The 21,993-nt window shown below is 43.2% G+C and overlaps 1 protein-coding gene across 6 annotated transcripts in view; it reads left to right on the top strand.

Annotated features, from left to right (window-relative positions):
• arap2 (ArfGAP with RhoGAP domain, ankyrin repeat and PH domain 2) overlaps nt 1-21,993 on the top strand; it is a 184,318-nt gene that overhangs the window by 104,264 nt on the left and 58,061 nt on the right. For all 6 annotated transcript variants that reach the window (XM_060916930.1, XM_060917332.1, XM_060917247.1 and 3 more), the window contains 6 exons: nt 10,299-10,443; nt 10,688-10,790; nt 13,591-13,789; nt 21,125-21,188; nt 21,340-21,503; nt 21,596-21,808. In XM_060916930.1, the coding sequence (XP_060772913.1) occupies nt 10,299-10,443; nt 10,688-10,790; nt 13,591-13,789; nt 21,125-21,188; nt 21,340-21,503; nt 21,596-21,808 (888 nt within the window). The remainder of the gene's footprint in view (nt 1-10,298; nt 10,444-10,687; nt 10,791-13,590; nt 13,790-21,124; nt 21,189-21,339; nt 21,504-21,595; nt 21,809-21,993) is intronic.

The following is a 21,993-nucleotide window of genomic DNA, read 5'->3' as shown; positions in this document are numbered from 1 at the left end:
CAGACAGCCATCTGTCCGTCCATCCGTGGAATGTCACCAGTCTAACACAGACAGCCATCCATCCATCCATGGCAGGTCACCAGTCTAACGCAGCCAGCCAACCATCTGTCCGTCCATGGCAGATCACCAGTCTAACACAGCCATCCATCTATCATCCATCCATGGCAGGTCACCAGTCTAACACGGCCAGCCATTCACACCTACGGGCAATTTGGAGGAGCCAGCTAAGCTGATCCACATGTCTTTGGGAGGAAACTTGGGCAGAGCACAAGGAGAACATGCAAACTCAACACAGAAAGGCCCAGTTGACAGCAGGGTTCAAATCCAAAACCTTCTTGTTGTGGAGCAATAGTGCTACCCAATGCACCACCGTGCTGTCCCTAAAACAAATACGTAATAGTTGACATGAAGTTTTCTATAGCGAGAGATTTATTTAACATTTTAGGATCAAGTCCCCAGTGTCAGCGCTTTGTAACAGTTGGTGATGGGGCTGCCAGTTTATATCAATTTGTTTACTTGCCCAAGGACATGCTTGTTTTTTTTGTTTTATTTATTTATTTTTAACAGCCCATGTAACCAAATCCATAGAACAAACCACCAGCGTTTATCAGAACAAGGCTGCTACGTGCCATCACAGAGCTCTCATGTTTGCAGGATGAGATTTGCTAGAATGGACTTGAAATAGCACTGAACCTGAGAACTGATGCCAGTAGAGCGAGATCAAACGACTCTACACTCTTATCAAACTGTCAGTCACACCCTGATAACCTTCTGATTACCCAGCATGCTTCTGCCTCTCTGATCCACTCTCACTTCAGTGTGTAGGAACTACACAGGACTAGAAGAAGTGGTGGTGACTCTTGTTATCTCACACAACCAGTTCAAGCTTTTAGTTCCTGACCTTGTATGATAATTATATTACTTTTGGCAGCAAGACGTTTTAGATTTGACTGGTGAGGAGTACAAAAAAAAGTGTGCGTGGGGTGGGGAGCTTGGCACAGGAATACACCAAGATATTCTTTAAGGTATCCCCCCCCCACACACACACACCACAATGATGATATCTGTCGGTAAGTACTTTCTGTGATGTTGAAGGATTTGGGTCTTGACTTGCAAACCAGAAGAATAGGGGTCATCTAATGGCCGGCCAATCCATGTACATGGAAAAAACTTCTGTAGCAGAGTCAATAAACTCATGGAAAAAAAAAAAGAGGTCGTAGTTCAGCATCTTGAGTTAACCATGAATTATCACAGTCTTTGGATAGGCTACAAAAGACATCCTGTTACAATCATACATGTATTGAAAGTTATGTAAATTAGCAGAGACGGGGTGCAGTGCAAGACACATTAGGTCAGAAAGGGGAGAGGTTTCAGACTTTTTCATTTTACTTAATCTTTGGTCTGATGGTGCACTGCCTTTTGTGTTTTTAAAAAAAGGAGACAATAAAAGCATAACATTTCGCATTAGTGGATATTCTCCTCGTCAAATTCTAAACCGACATCTCATTTGTTCAGGGGCTAAGGGAAAGTGGCTGCCATTGGGGGGGACCGCAACCATCACTTGAGTTGTATTTATAGCCATAACTCGTAAATGGTCTCATCTCATCTTTAGCCGCTTTATCCTGTTCTACAGGGTCGCAGGCAAGCTGGAGCCTATCCCAGCTGACTACGGGCGAAAGGCAGGGTACACCCTGGACAAGTCGCCAGGTCATCACAGGGCTGACACATAGACACAGACAACCATTCACACACACATTCACACCTACGGTCAATTTAGAGTCACCAGTTAACCTAACCTGCATGTCTTTGGACTGTGGGGGAAACCGGAGCACCCGGAGGAAACCCACACGGACACGGGGAGAACATGCAGACTCCGCACAGAAAGGCCCTCGCCGGCCACAGAGCTCGAACCCAGACCTTCTTGCTGTGAGGCGACAGCGCTAACCACTACACCACCATGCCGCCCTCGTAAATGGTTACACATGAAAATGTTGTTGCTAGGCAGCATGGTGGTGTAGTGGTTAGCACTGTCCCCTCATAGCAAGAAGGTCCTGGATTCGAGCCCAGCGGCCGGCGAGGGCCTTTCTGTGTGGAGTTTACATGTTCTCCCTGTGTCTGCGTGGGTTTCCTCCGGGTGCTCTGGTTTCCCCCACAATCCAAAGACATGCAGGTTAGGCTAATCGGTGGCTCTAAATTGACCGTAGGTGTGAATGTGAGTGCGATGACCTGGCTACTTGTCCAGGGTGTACCCTGCCTCTCGCCCCTATTCAGCTGGGATAGGCTGTAGCTTGCCTGCGACCCTGTAGAACAGGATAAGTGGCTACAGATAATGGATGGATGGATGTTGTTGCTATTCGGTTATGTTAGGACATTTCTTGCTCCTGCACTATAAGAAACCATAGTTTTTATTCTGCAGTGATCTGTTTTTGTGGTGGATTTGCTTGTAGATTCATCTCTCGCTGCTCCCATTAGGGGTCACCACAACGGACCTGTTCCGCATATTTGATTTGGCATAGGATTTACACCGGATGCCCTTCCTGATGCAACCCTCTCCAGTCTATTTGGGCTTGGGACCGGCACCAAGTATGCACTGGCTTGTACAACCTTGGTGGCTGGGTACTTTACCTAGTCTGCATGTCTTTTGAACTGTGGGGGAAACCGGTACACCCAGAGGAAACCCACACAGACACGGGGAGAACATGCAAACTCCACACTGAAAGGCCCTCATTGGTCTTGAGGTTCAAACCCGTAACCTCCTTGCTCTGAGGCGGCAGTGCTAACACACTACACCACCGTGCTGTAGATTTGCTTGTAGATAGTATGTGTTAGATTAGATTAGATAGAACTTTTATTAATCCCTTTGGGCGGGTTCCCTCAGGGAAATTAAAATTCCAGCAGCATGATTACAGGATAAACAGAGAATAGAAAATAGAGAAAACTTCTAGATAAATTAAGTATTTACATATACAAAAAAAATGTCCAGCAGGAGAGGTATTGCACATTGTCCAGTATTGATTTTTGTTAGGCTAGGCTACTGCTCCTTCCTGTTACCCCTCCTCTCCCCCAGAGAGGAGTTGTACAGTCTGATGGCGTGAGGGACAAAGGAGTTTTTGAGTCTGTTCGTCCTGCACTTGGGAAGGAGCATTCTGTCACTGAACAGGCTCCTCTGGTTGCTGGTGACGGTGTGCAGAGGGTGACTGGCATCGTCCATGATGTTCAACAGTTTGTCCATAGTCCTCTTCTCTGCCACCGTCACCAGAGAGTCCAGCTTCATGCCGACCACAGAGCCGGCCCGCCTGATCAGTTTGTCCAGCCTGGATGTGTCCTTCTTGGATGTGCTGCCCCCCCAGCACACCACGGTGTAAAACAGGACACTGGCGACCACAGACTGATAGAACATCCACAGGAGTTTCCTGCAGATGTTAAAGGACTGCAGCCTCCTCAGGAAGTATAGCCTGCTCTGTCACTTCCTGTATAAGTGATTGGTGTTGCAAGTCCAGTCCAGCTTGCTGTCCAGCCACAGCCCGAGGTACTTGTAGGAATCCACAGCCTCCACCTCAACTCCCTCGATCAGAACTGGTCGTGACCTTGGTCTGGTCCTCCCAAAGTCAATGACCAGCTCCTTGGTCTTCTAGGTGTGTTAATTCTTATACCGAGCATATCTGCAGTACACATGAGAATAAAACGACCACCTGTCTTTCGCTATGCTTCATCATTATGAGTGACCTGTTGCATTCTTCACATTTTCTGATTCTACAAACCGGTCCAGCCTTTGTTTTGAATTATTCCGGATGCCATTTTGAGTGGGCTATGTGCTTACGGATACTGATCATGAGGTGATGAAATAAATACCACACACTGCAAACTGCAACATGGAGAGACAGCAAGACAACCACATGAAATGACTGTTGATAGGAAATACCATCTGTCCCTTCTATGGCGTATACGAATGTGGGCATGCAAGATAGTGCAAATGAGATTGTATCTATTTCCGTTTGTTGAAAGTGTGTGGATGTGCCTGTTTGTGTTCCTGTTTTGGTGACAGGTATGCCACTTTCCAAATGTCATCACTCGAAATCTTTTTTTTCCTTCCCTTTTTGTCACTTTCATTCTCTGCACCTGTTAATTTGTGGCACCACAGAGCTGCTGATGAATGCTTCTGTTCTTCTGCTTCGGGAAATATTGTAAATATCACTTGTTGTGCCAGTCACTTTTGTGTCCGTCCTTCTTGTTCTCGCTCATTGCACACACGCTCGCATTAATCATCTCCATGTCTCTCTTTCTCATCCTGTCTTTCAGTCTAAGAATAAACTCCGTTGCGGTTTTTAAGGGCATGCGCTAATGTTATGATGCTTTGATATGGCAGGGTGGGAGGTGGCTCTGCTTCCGAGCAGCAACAGGAGATGTGATGAGGATAGCTACGCCTGTTCGTTTAACATTTTGCATTCGGTTTATAATAAGCTCATAAAACGCTGGGTGTAAAAATGCTTCCCAGTGCAACGTTCAAAAGACAGTCAGCACCTTCTCACTCGTTTATTAAACCATCTTTCTTTTTGTCATTAAGCTCTATTCAAGAGTGGATCATCAGCATATTCCTGATAAATGAACATGCATGTCTGATGACAGAAGAGATCTGTTTGATGTAGAACAGAAACGAACAGATGGCAGTGGGAGTTTGTATCTGACATTGAAATCTAAAATTGAGGAGCTTGGTGCTTGTAACATGGTAATGCACCCACGTGGTACTTGGTTCTTAAAATGCTGAAGAAGCTTCAGCTTTTTAAAGGAATGATTATTTTTTTCCTTCTCCCAATCTACATGCTTTTAATAATAGAGGAATTGGAGCAAAGTCATAAAGAACTTGCCTTTCAGTCCCTTAAACAAGCTTTACAGTTCATGGTCCTCCTTTAAAGTACCCATAAAATCAAAATTGGTATTGGACCATTTTGTCATTTAAGCTGAGTGCGTACGACACGCCTTTGAAAATCTCAGAATTGATTACCCTTTTACGCTACACGACTTTAATTGCACGCGATCAGTTATTTGTAGGATGTAAGGGTGCACATGTCAGGATTTCTCAAGGATGATGTGCATACACGACACAATCTTTCTCCTGGAGAGATTTCTACTGAAGCTTGCCCAATCCACAAATCCTGCTTTCTCAAGGAAATAAATACTAGTGCTGTCTATCATGATTTTGTCACCAGTGAGTGAGTGAGAATATTAATATTGGATGTGGAGATGTGGGCAGTGTGAATTGTCTGTCTGGCAAAGACCTGGAGTTACAGTGCGCAAAAAAAAAAAAAAAGTGTCGTTTTTATGATTTGCTGCCAAAAATATTGCCGCCGTAATATTTGCTTGTGGACTGAGAAAATGTCACTGAACTGATCACACTACATGAGCTGTTAACAGTACTCACAGAGCTGAGGCAGGATAAACACCTAGCCCCAAAATTAGTTGGTGACCAGGAAATGGGGGCGAAAATTGTGTGCACTTGGCAAGAGTTATTGAGACAATACAATAGTGTAGCTAGGAAAAAGAAAAAAGACTGACCCTTTTGTTGGAATGTTTTCCTTTTAATATTGTCACTTCCAGGAAAAAAAAGAATGCTTCAAATCTTTTAAAGACTCAACCAATAATAGTTTGCTGTCCAGTTAAATGTTCTCTATTACTCAGCTCGTTAGCAGAAAACATGGCTTGTTGGTGCATTTTCATGTACACTATTCCCTTATTCAGACATTTCTTGGTTGGCGGGGGGAGTCATTGGAATTTATTCATTTCCAAGAGGGTGGAATTTGGTGAAAGTTGGTGGTTATGTGACGGAGTCTTCTACCAGTTCTGGAATGTCTCGCTACCTCAGACTGATCGAGAACTGGATTCCTTCTTTATGCACTGTCAGGGTTTCTCCATCAGAGTACACAAAATTGTATTCATCATCGAGATGTGCATAGCATGACTTCCAAAACGCGGCACATTTTCATCTACAGTGGTGCTTGAAAGTTTGTGAACCCTTTAGAATTTTCTATATTTCTGCATAAATATGACCTAAAACATCAGATTTTCACACAAGTCCTAAAAGTAGATAAAGAGAACCCAGTTAAACAAATGAGACAAAAATATTATACGTGGTCATTTATTTATTGAGGAAAATGATCCAATATTACATATCTGTGAGTGGCAAAAGTATGTGAAGCTCTAGGATTAGCAGTTCATTTGAAGGTGAAATTCGAGTCAGTCTGTTTCCAATCAATGGGATGACAATCAGGTGTGAGTGGGCACCCTGTTTTATCTAAAAAACAGGGATCTATCAAAGTCTGATCTTCACAACACATGTTTGTGGAAGTGTATCATGGCAAAGGAGATTTCTGAGGACCTCAGAAAAAGTGTTGTTGATGCTCATCAGGCTGGAAAAGGTTACAAAACCATCTGTAAAGAGTTTGGACTCCACCAATCCACAGACAGATTGTGTACAAATGGAGGAAATTCAAGACCATTGTTAACACACTTTCTAAGGTCCCTTCACTGGCTTCCAGTAAGCTACAGAATTGACTTTAAAGTATTGCTGCTGGTGTATAAATCTCTAAATGGCACAGGGCCCAATTACCTCTCTGATATGTTGCAGCGGCCTAACCCAATCAGATCTACCAGATCGCAACAGAAAAATTTACTATTAAAACCTGTTGTTAAAACAAAGTGTGGTGAAGCAGCTTTTAGCTACTATGCAGTACAGCTATGGAACCAACTGCCAGAGGACATTAAAAATGCTCCTGCTGTTGGCAGCTTCAAATCTAGGTTAAAGACCAAGCTGTTTTCAGATGCTTTCTGTTAAATAATTAATATTTTTACATTTTTTATAATCTTTACTTTCTCTGCATGTTTTAAATTTACTTTAATTTTATTCTATTTTATTCCGCTGGTTTCTTTTTCTTTTTCTCCTTTTTTCTTTTTGGCATTTTATTATTTTATTTCTACTATTGTTTAATTCTTATTATTTTCTTTTAATTCTTTTAATTAATTGTTTTAGATTAAAAATAAAATTATTTTATGTAATTTTATTTCTCTATTGTTTACTGTTTTTGTTTTTGCTTCTGGAAAGCACATTGAACTGCCATTGTGTATGAAATGTGCTATATAAATAAACTTGCCTTGCCTTGCCTTACCCTCCCCAGGAGTGGTTGACCAACAAAGATCACTCCAAGAGCAAGGCATGCAATAGTCAGCGAGGTCACAAAGGACCCCAGGGTAACTTCTAAGCAACTGAAGGCCTCTCTCACATTGGCTAATGTTAATGTTCGTGAGTCCACCATCAGGAGAACACTGAACAACAATGGTGTGCATGGCAGGGTTGCAAGGAGAAAGCCACTGCTCTCCAAAAAGAACATTGCTGCTTGTCTGCAGTTTGCTAAAGATCATGTGGACAAGCCAGAAGGCTATTGGAAAAATGTTTTGTGGACGGATGAGACCAAGCTAGAACTTTTTGGTTTAAATGAGAAGCGTTATGTTTGGAGAAAGGAAAACACTGCATTCCAGTATTAGAGCCTTATCCAATCTGTGAAACATGGTGGTGGTGGTATCATGGTTTGGGCCTGTTTTGCTGCATCTGGGCCAGGACGGCTTGCCATCATTGATGGAACAATGAATTCTGAATTATACCAGCGAATTCTAAAGGAAAATGTCAGGACATCTGTCCATAAACTCAATCTCAAGAGAAGGTGGGTCATGCAGCAAGACAACGACCCTAAGCACACAAGTTGTTCTACCAAAGAATGGTTAAAGAAGAATAAAGTTAATGTTTTGGAATGGCCAAGTCAAAGTCCTGACCTTAATCCAATCGAAATGTTGTGGAAGGACCTGAAGCGAGCAGTTCATGTGAGGAAACCCACCAACATCCCAGAGTTGAAGCTGTTCTGTACGGAGGAATGGGCTAAAATTCCTCCAAGCCGGTGTGCAGGACTGATCAACAGTTACCGGAAACGTTTAGTTGCAGTTATTGCTGCACAAGGGGGTCACACCAGATACTGAAAGCAAAGGTTCACATACTTTTGCCACTCACAGATATGTAATATTGGATCATTTTCCTCAATAAATAAATGACCAAGTATAATATTTTGTCTCATTTGTTTAACTGGGTTCTCTTTATCTACTTTTAGGACTTGTGTGAAAATCTGATGTTGTTTTAGGTCATATTTATGCAGAAATATAGAAAATTCTAAAAGGTTCACAAACTTTCAAGCACCACTGTAGGTGAGGTAAGAAATCCTTCACCGTTTGGAGGAGGGAGAACAACTACTAGCTAGTTTAGCGAGTTCACAAAGCTACTGTTTGTTTCGATAGGTTTGTGTTTGGGTGTGGCGTAACTCCATGATATTGGGTGTTGTGTAAATCAGACAAGCGCTTCAACACGCAGTCACACGGACTTCGTTTCAAAAGGAAATGCATCAACATACGGAATCAAGTAATGGCTCTGGAGCTACCTCATGGGGACTTGAACCATTTTTGTTGCTCTGGGTGAACCAAATAATTGGAAATGATGTGAAGACAAACATGGAAAAACCTTTGGCAAACATAAGCATTTATTCTTAGAAATTTGTCTTTTTTTGTGGCATTCACAAAAATGGTCAAAGAACCATCCTTCAAGAGGTTCTTCAAAGAACCAAGAAGTGGGTGCTCCATGGTATGGTGGCAAACTAAAGGGTCTTAATTCATCAAGTCCACACAAATTGATGAAGGATTATTTTGGATAATATTTTAAATGCATTGTTCATGTTTTAGCAGCATTAGTGTAATATAGTGGCTGACTTCTCCAAATCTTAAGCACAAGCAGTGCTCAGTTACACACAAGATACTTTAAAGTAGTGTAAAGTCAGGTCCATAATTATTTGGACAGTGTGGCAGTTTATCCTGATTTTCCTCCAGCTGTAATTCAAGGGGTACCTTTTTTGGACCACATAATGAGTTATCATGAACAGCTACTCAATCCAAATTCTTTTTGTGGCTGCTCCCGTTAGGGGTCACTATAGCAGCTCTGTTCCACATATTTGATTTGGCATAAGTTTTACACCGGATGCCTTTCCTGACACAACCTTTCCCAATCCCCCAATCTATCAGGGCTTGGGACCGGCATGAAGTATGCACAGACTTGTACAATCCCAGTGGTTGGGTATTTACCAAATCTGCATGTCCTTGAACTGTGAGAGGAAACCCACGCAGACATGGGGAGAGCATGCAAGCGCCACACAGAAAGAGCCCCGTCGGCTGTAAGATTCAAACTCGGAACCTTCTTGCTGTGAGGTGACGGTGCTAACCACCACACCACTCTGCCGCCAAATTCAACACCTGGAATCAACTCCAGACCTTTTTATCTCTAATTAGTCATATAATAATGCGGAAACAGGCCGTAACTATTCATGAAACTGCTCATCAGTCAGTCGATTGTCCATTTACTTTTGAGCCTGTGAAAATGAGGGACTCTACACAAAATTGTAAATCACATCTTAATGGATTCATTTTGGTTCCACTGTGGTGGGGCACAGAGGGGAAAAATTCCAAAATTGTATCACAGTTCAAATACTTATGGATCTGACTGTAAGCATTAGTATTTTTCAATCCAAAGTCACCACCAGTGTAGCAAAGATGTTGGTCAAAAGAAATGATTTAGTACACGTTATGAATGTAATGCATTATAAAACCAGACGAGCCTTTTGAGCTTCATGTCACAGCAGAATGCACCACTGACACACCCACATTTCAGGATAACAACTGTAGGGCGCATAGGGTCACGTCCATATGACTTGTTAGTCGAGCATGATGAAACGCTGGGACATTTTGACTGGCCTGCAAAATCGCCAGGCCTCAGTTCTGCAGAAAAAGTGTTGGATTATTTGGAACAGCAGGCAGAACTCTAAAATAGACACAAGCATGAACTCCTAGTTCAATTGCACACCCAGGCAGTGGGAGAGTGGGCTAAACTTGACAGGAAGGCTTTGGTGGCTTCTTTACCCGAAAGGCTTGGCGCTATAATTAGGGTCGGGGGAGGACAAACCAATTAAAGGAGAGAAATTAACTACGAATATTTTGGCTGGGAAGCCTTTAAAGAAGTGAATGTGCCTGCTAGATTTTGCCTGAGCTTCTCAAGAGCCATAACCTCACTTCCTGTTCTGTGGTGTGTCGCCTTTGAGAGCCATTTCTGGCACCTTGCTTTCTAAGATTGTAACTTTTACAAACCTCTAGCATAATTGTCATTATGAACTGGTTTAGTTTAGAATAGTCTCCTATAAAGATGGTGTCTTTTGTCGTAGATATGGTTCAACGCTGGTGCACGTTGGAAGGTGGCTACCTGAGTTACTACGATGGTGAAAAGAGCGCCACGCTGATTGGAAGAGTGGACATCAGTGAGATGGTGAGCCTAGCCATCAACAACACGGAGACCATGACGGGAGCAGGGTATGTTTCATGTTCCTCCATCTCACACACAAGCATTACAGTGAAAATATTCTAACGTGATGCACAGACCACACTGTGGCAGGATTAGACTGTGACCTTTGACCTCTGACCATCCTCTGGTGTTCTAATACCTGCGGTAAGAGCGGCAGACAAACTGAGATTAATAGCCAGGCCCAGTCCTTTCACAGGTGTATGTTTGTGTGTGTGTGTGTGAGTTGTAATTCAACTCCCTTTCTCCCCTCAGGGCAGTGTTCACCTTTGAGATCTACCTGGAGTCTGAGAAAATGCTCTTATTTGGCACACAGACATCAGACGCACAAAGAGCGTGGGTCCATGCCATCACCAAGGTCACACACACACACACACACACACACACACACACACATCTTACTATTCTTGTGATTGACCTTCCATTGGCATAATTATTAATGCAGATAATTATTGCTATGCTTACACTTAAATCTAGTCCTAACATTAACCCCACTAATAGAGACCTGTGTAGGTCTGAGCTCAGCCGCTGTCTGATTGGGAGAGAGAGGCTGTGGTCCAAAAATAGGCCGCTCAGAAATACATCGACGCCAGGTTTCTAACCGACTGTGCAAAGCCTGTTCCTTTTCTGGACCACGTTCTCAACCACTTTACATCGTGAACTGAGGTTATGTAACATGGCCCTTACATAGTCAGTACACGGTGGCGCCACACCGCGACTGTGGAATTGCTACCCGAGACTAGCACGCCAATTATGTTCTGTGGCCAATACATACGGTGGCACGGTGGTGTAGTGGTTAGCACGGTTGCCTCACAGCAAGAAGGTTCTGGGTTCGAGCCCAGCGGCCGGCGAGGGCCTTTCTGTGTGGAGTTTGTATGTTCTCCCAATGTCTGTGTGGGTTTCCTCCGGGTGCTCCGGTTTCCCCCACAGTCCAAAGACATGCAGTTAGGTTAACGTGGGGCGGCCTTGGGCTGAAGTGCCCTTGAGCGAGGCACCTGACCCCTGACTGCTCGCCGGGCGCTGTAGTACGGCTGCCCACTGCTCTGGGTGGGTGTGCGCGCGTGTGTGTGTTCACTGCTTCAGATGGGTTAAATACAGAGGATGAATTTCACTGTGCTTGAAGTGTGCATGTGACAAGTAAAGGTTTCTTCTTCGTAAACGCACTCACTCGGTTAAACATGCACATACAGACAGGTGTCTCTATAGGCTTCAGCCAAAGGCTGAGCCAAAAAAGGAAAGATTTTGGCTTTTTTTTTTTTTTTTGCATTAGTAATGCTGCTTTTCCACTACCAACGCGGCTGAGTTGGGCTGAGCCGTGCCGTGCTGAGTTGGGCTGAGTCGAGCTGAGTGGGGCTGTTGGAGTTGCATTTCGACTACAACCGCGCTGAACCGTGCTGGCTGGAAGTGGGTGGACACATTGGGCGGAGTTAGCGAAAGTGGGTGGACATCACGTGATGTCGTTAGGCGGCGCAAACACTGACATCAGTGACCTTTTAAGTGGTAGTCTCACGACCCGGATAGTAAACAATAAACATGGAGTCGTTAGTGTTGCTGGTCTTGGTGCTGTGGCTTGTTGTCACCGACAACAGATACTGGCAAGAGCGTATAGATGAGGCGAGGCGCATAAGGCTTCAAAAATTCTCGTAATTCGTAATTATTCTTCTTCCGGGTTTACGGTGTTTACAGATCCCAGCGTGCTCGCGGGGCGTGTGTGGGCATGTGAGGACACTCCTCCTCACCAGTCAGTGCACAGGGGAGTGTCTGCTCACGCCCCTAGCCCCACTCGGCTCGCTTTGGCTCGCTTCAGCCCCACTCCAAAACCGTGCGAGTTTTGGGTGCTAAGCAGGGCTGAAGCGAGCTGAGTCGTGCTGTTCTGAGGTAGTCGAAACGCGAGCCGTGTCGGGCTGAAGCGAGCTGAAAAAGGGTAGTGGAAAAGGGCCATAAGTTTCCATTTTCCTGAAATCTTATTTTCCTATCTTCCTCCCGACGCATGTACATTCCTACACATTTGTTATCCATACATCACTGAAGTGTCGAGAAACTGATGCACAGAACGGGGGGGGACTGTTTTGAAATTTTGCACCTTGGAGTAATCATCCATGCGATGCATCTGCAGTGTGTACAGCTGGGGGTCAAACATGCTGCTTACACTTTAATGTCCTCCGACCAGAATACATAGAAGTGAAGGAAAGATTAGAAATCACGAACCTGTGTTTGATGAGAAGTAGATGATTTGGACCAAACCCAGGCCTGCAGTGTGCTCATCATTAAGACACGAGTTTCCTGTTATCAACAAATCTTTGGCTTAAAAAAAAAAAAATGTGTTCCACCGAGCTGTCGAAGGTGATGACTGAATTCTGATAGAAGTTCAAATGTAATTGTGTCGTATGAGCAGCATTTCAATCCGGTACGCACAGAAGCCGAGTGTAACCTACTGCTCCCTTTTATGCACGAGCAAATGAGTTAAAGCTGAACTGTGACTCTTCTGTCATTAGTGTGGAGGTGTTGCTTATGACGCACACAGCATGCAAAAACCGTCGAGTCGGATTGACGTTGAAAAATGTCACAAGTGGAAAAATGCATTTAGTCCACATAGTTCGTGCCTCTTCGTGGCTTAAAGGAATAATTTTACCCTCAGATACATTCTCTGCACTTTCAGAGAGATCCAGTCATCGCCTTTTTATTGTGTGTGTGTGGGGGGGGGGGGGGGGGGGGGGGAGAGAAAGAGAGAGATCCAACTTTCAAAACATTTTGCTTTACTTTTCGTCTAGACAAAGCAACAGTTGAGGTTTCATAATAGTTTGTTTGTGTTTACATGGAACCGAAAGGTGTTATTCTTTGTCTCCTGCGTTTCCATGTGACCGATGTAAAGAAGTGTGAACGTCTATGTGGGAAGAGTTTTCTGACGTCACGGCTTCAGCTGTTAAAAGTTTGTCTGTCCTCCCACTCAGACTGAAACTTCCTAAAGCATTGGGACTTGCGGGTTAACTAGAGTTCCTCTCAGCTGGAAAATATCTGCCATGCAATTTATGTTCTCTTCACTATGTCTGGCTGTGTAATGAACTTCAGGGAAGTTATTTTATCTGTCCATCATATTCTGTCAGAAGGGTGGTTATTACTTGGTATCTACTGTGTGCTCTCTCTCTCTCTGTCTCCAGTGTTTGGACCCTGAGAGGGCGGACTCTTTGCTGACGGAGGACTGTGAGCTGATTGGTCGTTTGTACTATAAGGAGGGTCATGACCTCTATCACTGGAGACAAGGATGGTTCTCTTTAGTCGGCTCTGAACTGTTCCTTCATCCTGAAGATGAGCGCGCACACGAGGTGGTTCTACAACTCAGACGCCTGCAGGAACTTAGTAAGAACCCACAAACCCACGTGAACATCAAGCTGAAATGAAGAACCATGTTTGGTGTCGTGCTAACTCTCTACTATATTCAGTATACCTACCACCTTTTCATTCGTGTAGTTGTCTAATGAGCCAGGCAGTGCATTAAAATCATGCGGATGCAGGTCAAGAACTTTAGTTAATGTTCACATTAATTTTCAGAAGGGGGGAAAATGTGATCTCGGTGACTTTGACCTTGGCATGGTTGTTAGCGCCAGATGGGCTGGTTTGAATATTTCAGAAACTGCTGAGCTTCACAGCGCACGCGCACACACACAACGGTCTCTCGAGTTTACACAGAATGGTGCAAAAACACCATCCAGTGAGTTGCAGTTCTGTCATCGTTAAAGCAGATACACAGAACCCTTTATTTTTAAATAAATCTCTGAGTGGATAGTATCTCCATCCTTGACTCTTGTATGCTGCATAAATGGGAATAAAAAAATATATATTTCTGAGAGTTAAAATCGACCGCAAAGTTGGGATTGGAGCTGCCCCACTGAGCCAGCCAGCCCTGAGTGCATGACGTCACAGCGGTAACCGGTTTTAAGGTCGAGGCCTTTTACAGCTATGGACCAAAGTCATATAAATAAACATTTATGGTGAAAGTAAGAAATGCCGTTACCCACTTGCTCAACTAAGACTGATCTGACTTCACTGATTGTGGGTTGACTCTCATTAAAACAGGATAGGCGTTATAACTTATGCAACATACATGTACATGCATGCATTTTCACTGATAAAACGTAAAAGGCTAATTAAATAATCAGATGACCTGAGACAATCACATTCGCAAATTAAATAATCCTCAATCGCACTCCTCAATCGCAAATTAAATAATCTCATACCGGTAACTTAAACACACAATACAAGTTACATGTATTAATCTAAATGCAGGTAAACAACGTGTTTTTTTTTTTTTTTTTTTTAATCCAAATGAGTTGGCGCTTACCCGTCTGTGTTCTCGCTTCTTGAAGGCCGACCTTGTGGCTGATTTGTTTTGAAACAATCTGACTTTCAGTTGTTCGTTCAGTTCTCCGTGCATTCGCTTCTTCCACGTAAGGGCGAGATGGCAGCAATATCCAGTTTAGAAATCAGGCGGCTGCTCCACTCATTCACTGTTTTCTTCATACTGTGCACTCCGCCATTACTGCTCGGCTCAGGCAATTACTGAAACCCGGGACGGAACAGGATGTCACCGGTTTTAGCAACAACCGCGGGAACAACCCGTTCCATCCCGGGTTTTATCAACAACCCTTGGCTTACACTCCAGGAGGACTGGTGCAACTAAACTGACTTTCCTTTTAAAATAAATAAAATAAGTACTTTTCTTGTAGTTTTCTTTAACTGTTGGTTCTGCACCCTCTTTCAATACGGGCTTATAGCCAACGCTCCTCAACAGATCAGAGGTTTCTTACGAGTCTTCAGTAAAATGTGCAGAGCAGAAGAGAGACCACTTCATAGCCGCCCAATGTGCCCGTGAACTTCTCGCAAAACGCGTCCAAATCTCTGCAGTTTGAACATTCTTGGTCCATGAATGCAACATAAATCCACCTTCTGTCGTGTTGCTGCACCGGTCAAAAACACATCTACGTGGCGTGGCGATAAATTAGCTCAAAAGGGAGGATAGGAGTTGCAGTCAGCTCTGTGTTTTAGTATAGCGGAAATGGCGATGAGACTGATAGACTTCCTGCTGTGACGTTACGGACATCAAGGTCATTCACTCAGACCGCTACTTATATAAATCACTTTAATCATAAAAATGACTATATTAGATTTATTGTTAAAGCTTAAAACTATTCCTGTGCAATTCTTGAGGTCTCAAGGCATTTATAAACGAAAGTGAGGCCATGGTTCTGCGTATATGCTTTAAAGCCTTGTTTAAAGGAGAGCAGTCCGAGGAGAATGGATAGACTGGTTTGAGCCGACAGGAAGGCAATGCCAAATCAGATAACTAATCCTTCACATCCATGCTGAGCAGAAAAGCATCTCCAAATACTCATCAGCAGAGGACCAGGTCACGTTCCACTCCTGTCAACAAAGAACAGGAATCTAATGCTAGACTGGGCACTGTATGAATGGGTGTCCAACTTGATATACATACTCTAATAATCATGTCGTCAGGAATCAGTTTTCCAAACCATTTCACTGAAGTTATGTACTCAGGACTTTCACCTGTCTGACTATTGTCTTCCTCAATTGCTTCTCTCATTGGCATTCGTTCTGCGAGCCACTTTGACTCCATTCCCACGTTCTCTCTGAAACGCGTCCTTCTCGGCCGGTCATGCTTCACGCTGACGATGTTAACAGGTTTTTAACGTGATGCGTGCTTAGCAGCTGAAGACGAGATTTACAACATTGTTAATCAATTATTCCACGACCGTGTGTAGCATAATTGAGGCCAATACACAAACAAACTCTGCTCATCAAAAGTTTTAAACTGTTAATACATGGGTTTTTTTTTTTTTTTTGGTTGGTTGGTTGGTTTGCAAGATCAAAGAATTTTTTCTTTTTGCTTTCCCGCAAAACCTTCGTTAACCCCTTTTATCAGCTTGAAGTACTGCCATCGCTTTCTTCATAGTCAGTTTTTTTTTTTTTCAGGCATGGCTCAAGGCTCTTCAGGACTTGGACGCTGGTGGAGTTGGTCGAACTCCTTCTGTGAATCTTTCATATTGTTTTTAAGGTCCGGACACCTGAGAAAGAGAGCTGGGTATTGAAAAACTGACTCTGGACGTATTCTAGATTATGTTTATGTAATCCGGTTAAGGCGTGACCATGTATCTGATGTATATAAAGCCACTGTACCCATGGTAGGATCGTGAAGATGCTGCATCTCTTGTATCACCTTGGAAATGAAGTGTTATCAAATAATATACACATGTCCATTTGGTCTCTGATCTCTTTGGGGCTGGAACAGGGATCCTGGCGGGCTGAAGCTCTGTGACACAGGATTAGAGCACAGACATAGCAAAGCTTTGTGGCTGACCTGAGCTTTTTGTGCTCGTTCTAAAAAGCAGACTGTGGTTAGCTTTGGCATGGTTAGTGATGTGTGGGCTGGAAGCTGCTCATGCAAGCTGTAAAATGACCTTATTCATTTTCATTTAGTTGCATCACAACATTCTGGTTTAGTTATTCTTGTACTCTAGCGCACACTGGGTCGATGTGATGTTTAAGTGGTAGGCAGAGGCTTGTACAGTATCACACTCTCTGTTTTTGGGTTACGTGGATGGCAGCATTGTTGATCCCGAACTCTAGGTAGAGAGCAACTTTTTAAGCATCACTAGCTATATTTGCGTGCACACATTTCATTTTTTCCATTCCGAATGACGTTCATTGTGATCGGTGATTCTGAACGTACCGTTTAAATGAAGGCAATCGGATTGATGTGCTTGTTTATATGTCCCAAGTGTGCAATCGGAATAAAAATCCTGACATGCGTACAGTACAGTCCCACGTCGCTGGCTTATTCTGCTCCGTAAAGATAGATGTGGCGAGTATTTTAGCCAACCTTATCATGCTGCTTTTAGCTATTTTATTTAACAATTAAACGAAACTACCTCCTTGTAAAAGTGCTGAACAGGAGGCGGTGAGCACAGGATAATTTGTTTCGAACAAATTGCCGCCCTGTACAGAGCCATACCTTTTTCTGCCTGCCAAAATGCGAGGACTGTGGATGAATGTTTAAACCAAGGGCTGATGGGACAAAGTTGTTCTACATGTTTCTCCGGTCTATAAAATGTCACAATGGCATCACTGTGCGAAGGCGTCCTGAACATTTACATTACGTGGCATTTAGCAGATGCTATTATCCAGGGTGACGCACGACGAGTGTAAAAGTCAGGTACAAGAAGTGCTGAACTTCTAGACAAGATGGTTCTAGTGCCAACTGAACAAGTGACAGCAATACCTAGTGGAATATTCTGTCGAAGTATTAATACTTAAACAGCCAAGGAAACAAACCAACCATATGAAGGACAACTAAATAGAGAACTCGGACGGTTAACCCCAGGCTAGACAGTACACAGGCTGGGTTGGTCTAGACCGAAACGCAGTTGCATTGTAGGCAGGGAAGAAGGGGAGAGCTGCAGCGTGAAGAGGTGAGTCTTCAGTCTGCGCTTGAAGATGGTCAGGGAGTCAACAGTTTTGGCCTCAATGGGAAGGTCATTCCACCAACGGGGAACCAGGACAGACCGCAGTCTTGAGTGGGCTGGGCAGGAGCGGAGAGAAGGAGGGGCCAGGCGACCAGTAGTCGCGGAGCGTAGGGATCTGGCTGGCGTGTAGGGGCGGATCAGACTCTGGAGGTATGCTGGTCCTAACCCCTTGATAGCCTGGTAAGCTAGCACCAACATCCTTAAATTTGATACAAGCTGCGATAGGTAGCCAGTGTAGTTCGGCAAGCAGAGGGGTAACGTGAAGAACGAGGGAGGTTGTAGACCAGGCGAGCCGCAGGGATCTGATGGCAGAAGCTGGAAGGCCAGCAAGGAGAGAGTTGCAGTAGTCCAACATGCACAGTGCTTACATGTCTGAAATGTTCTTATCAAGCAGATTATTAGAGTTCTACACCACCTGTTTCGATCCAATTATCGGAATGGGGTGGGGTTTTTTTTTCAGATTGAGCTTTTAACATGAAGACATTTTTCATTCAGATTGATTGATTTATTAACTGATCATTAGGGTCAGTGTTAGTGTTGCATTTTTCCAACTTACTCAATATTCACATCTTATCCCTATGAAAAATACCAATAGTATTGCAGTTTTTGACAATTAATTGTACTGGTATTACTGTATTGCATATTTTAAGCAAGCTTGTCTTGCTTACTTTTGACTATTCATCCGTTAGCGCAGGGGTTTTCAAAGTGTGGGAGAGTCAGCCCCCCCTCAGAGAGCAAATAAACAACAGCGCCCCCCTTACAATTTTTGTTGTTGCTATACTTAATGTTCCATTCATATTTAAAAAAAAAAAAAGGTTGTTGTGCACATTTTTTTTCTTTACACATTTTAAACACATGAGCTTTTTAAAAACCTCTTTTTTTACACATTTTAAACATCTGTGCTTTTATTTTTTTTAAACATCTTTTTTTACACATTTTAAACATCTCATAGCATCGTTAGCTAGCACGTCTTGGCAGACAACACACTGTGGCAGTGGAGCATCTTCAGATCCAGTCCATGAAAATCCAAACTTTAAATAATCGTGGTCGTACTTCCTTCTTTTTTCAGTCCCTCCCAGGATTCTGCGGGCCTTTTTTGTGATTGTTGTGGGCTAAAATTTCTGATGATGCGGGGGGTTTCCAAAAAATTGCGATGAAAGTTGCGGTGTTTTTTTTTTTTAAGGTTTTTGTTGCGATTACATTGTGGGAGGAAGTGAAAGTTGCGAGAAATTGTTGCGATTTTCTTTTTGTGATTAAAATTGAGTATGTTAAATATTAACTGAAAAACTATTGGTTAAAAAAAAAAACAAAGACACTGAGAAATGGCCCAGACTCTGTCTCCTCACTCACTGTAGCTTTAGGTACTAAAAATCGATCCATTTTGTCTCTGGCAAAGGCTAGCTGAAGTTCGCTAAATGTCCGCAATAGTAACTTATTCTGGTTTATTTTTCCTCACGTTACCCCCCCCCCCCCCCCCCCCCCAAGAGCTCTGGCACCCCCTAGGGGAGGCGTGCCCCACACTTTTTGAAAAGCCCTGCGTTAGTGGATAACCGTGACCCAGTTATACATGGCAGCAAGAATTACATCCAACCTTAAACCCACCAGACCCAGTACGTAACTGCGGAATAAGCTGGGACTTGGTGTTAAACGAATAGGGCCTATGTTTCAGTGTCAGGATGAAGAACTCAGGTGGATAGTTGGTTGTTCATGTTTCCTTTATTAGAAGCCAAAAGCTGATTTTGAAACTAAAGGACGGAGAGATCCTGGGGCTAGATTTGTGAGTCAGTGGCGCACTCTTTGAATTTTAACTGCTGGAACAGTCATCCTTAGAGCAGCATAAAAGTAGCGCTCATGGGGAACTGGCTGAGACCGAAGAAGCAGAGGTGCCGTGTCTGAAAATGAGCCGGTGACCCACAGGCAGTCCTGTAGCGTCCTGGGTTTTGTGCAGAGCACGGGTTTCGGGAGTGTGTTTTGTATCCTGTCTAAAGAGTCTGTAAAACATTGCTTCAAATAAAAACTAACAACTATCTACCACTTGACCCTCAGTTATGTCCTTGAGAATACTGATAAAAATACAGACCTTCAGCTGTGTCTCAAGTTCGTTTAATACAGCTCAAAAAATCCTCAATTTTTGTTTTAATAGTTATGAAAGGCACATGTAACGATTATTATTTTGATGTTCCGCTAATTATTATTATAGTGGAAGATTCTGCATTGATTTCTGTTGTTTCCTTGAGCCTTACACAACAAAGAAACTGCAGATTGCAGTCAAGACTCCCTCCAATCCTAATATTAATGACTGCACAATCGGATCTATTTTTGCACAAACATATTTTACCCCAGGCATAATGTGCTATAAAGGTTCAAGGGAGTAGAGCAGGATGGAGAGATTGTTGTTTTTAATTAATATCATGAGTGTTTGTCATATTTCAGATAACGGTACTTAATAAGGGTGATGTTTTTAGCATCTTTTTTTTTTTTTTTAAACTTACATTCAGCGAAAGCTGTAAACAAAACTGTTTACAACTGAAAGCTGGTTAGAGTTAATTAATGTACCTTGTTTTCGCCTCACTCAAGGTCCCATGTTTCATTTCTTTCAAAGCTGTATTATTAAAGGCAAGGGAATAGGTGTAATTTTTTTTTTCCTTTAAATAAAAGTTTCTTGTTCCAGACGTCCAGTCTAGAACAGACAATATACTGTATTTAGTATCCGTAGCATGCTGTGCGTAGATGTTTTGTCTTGTGGTTGAAGATAGAGTGTGGGCTGAGAAGCAGTGATATTTAGAACCAGAAGAATCCAGAGATGAAGAGATTTAAACTGTCATGAGATATGCACTCAGGTGTTGAAGGGGGTTGTTCAGTAAATAGGCCAGGGCATCGCGGGGTGTTTGTATGCGTTTGATGAGAATGGTCAGACGTCGTTAGACAGCTTTCTCCTGCGCATGCTGGGAGAAATAATGACCAGCGACACTGAGCTTTCTGCCCTGCTTGCTTCAAACAGGAGTTTTACTCTCAGCCAAATGCAAAATATGAACAATATGAACCATGTCTGCCAAAGAGCCTCAACTTTCCCCTAAAGTATTGGCCTGTTTTTGTACTACTTTTTTTTTTTTTTTATTTACTCTTTCAATTTTTGTTGTTTTTGTGTACATAGCCATCTCCACTCATTTGGAAGGAGATGAGAGGATTCAGGTTCTGCTCATGGTTGAGAGTGGCAGGTAATCTCTTTTTATTACTGAAATGTTCTTGTACTTGAACCATGGCTTTTCTTGGATAACTTCTTTAAGTTCGTAATGAAAATGAATTGGACTCGTGAACCATCATGCATTGGGGTGTGTGTGTGTGTGTGTGTGGGTGGGTGGGGTGCAGGACGATCTACATTCATGGCTTCACTAAACAGGACTTCACTTTATGGCACTCTGCCATCCAGTTAGCTGCAGACAGAGACGGGAAAGCACTAAGCAATCAACAGCTGACCAAAAATGACGTCCCGATCATCATTGACAGCTGTATTTCCTTCGTTATGCAATACGGTATGTTTATTTTCTTTCTCTGTGCATTTTTCCCCCCCTTACTCTGTTATCTTTTTTTCAAACCTAACTTTTACATTGAACTTTGACCCCAGGTTTGTGTAATCAGGGCATCTATCGAAAGAACGGTGACCCAAAGCGTGTGGCTCAGCTGCTGGACGAGTTCACCAGAGACGCACGAAATGTTAAACTTCGAGTTCAGGATCATCAGTTAGAAGACGTCACGGATGTACTCAAAGGCTTCCTGTCCAACTGCGAGGATGCTTTATTAGCCAAAGAGCTCTACCCTTACTGGATTTCTGCCCTCGGTTAGTATTCGTATTGAAACAAATATAGAAATATATTTTGTTGCTTTACCTAGATGTTTTGGGAATATTATACTTTACAAAAGTATGTGTTTCTGTGAACTTGATGGCAAGTTTTATTCTGATGCATTTTAGTAAAAACCAGCACTTTTTTTTGTTCATTTCCAACACCTTACCTGCCATATTCA

This window comes from Neoarius graeffei, chromosome 1, assembly GCF_027579695.1.
Source record: "Neoarius graeffei isolate fNeoGra1 chromosome 1, fNeoGra1.pri, whole genome shotgun sequence".
Lineage (NCBI taxonomy): Eukaryota > Metazoa > Chordata > Actinopteri > Siluriformes > Ariidae > Neoarius > Neoarius graeffei.
This window is presented reverse-complemented; position numbering and strand designations above follow the sequence as displayed.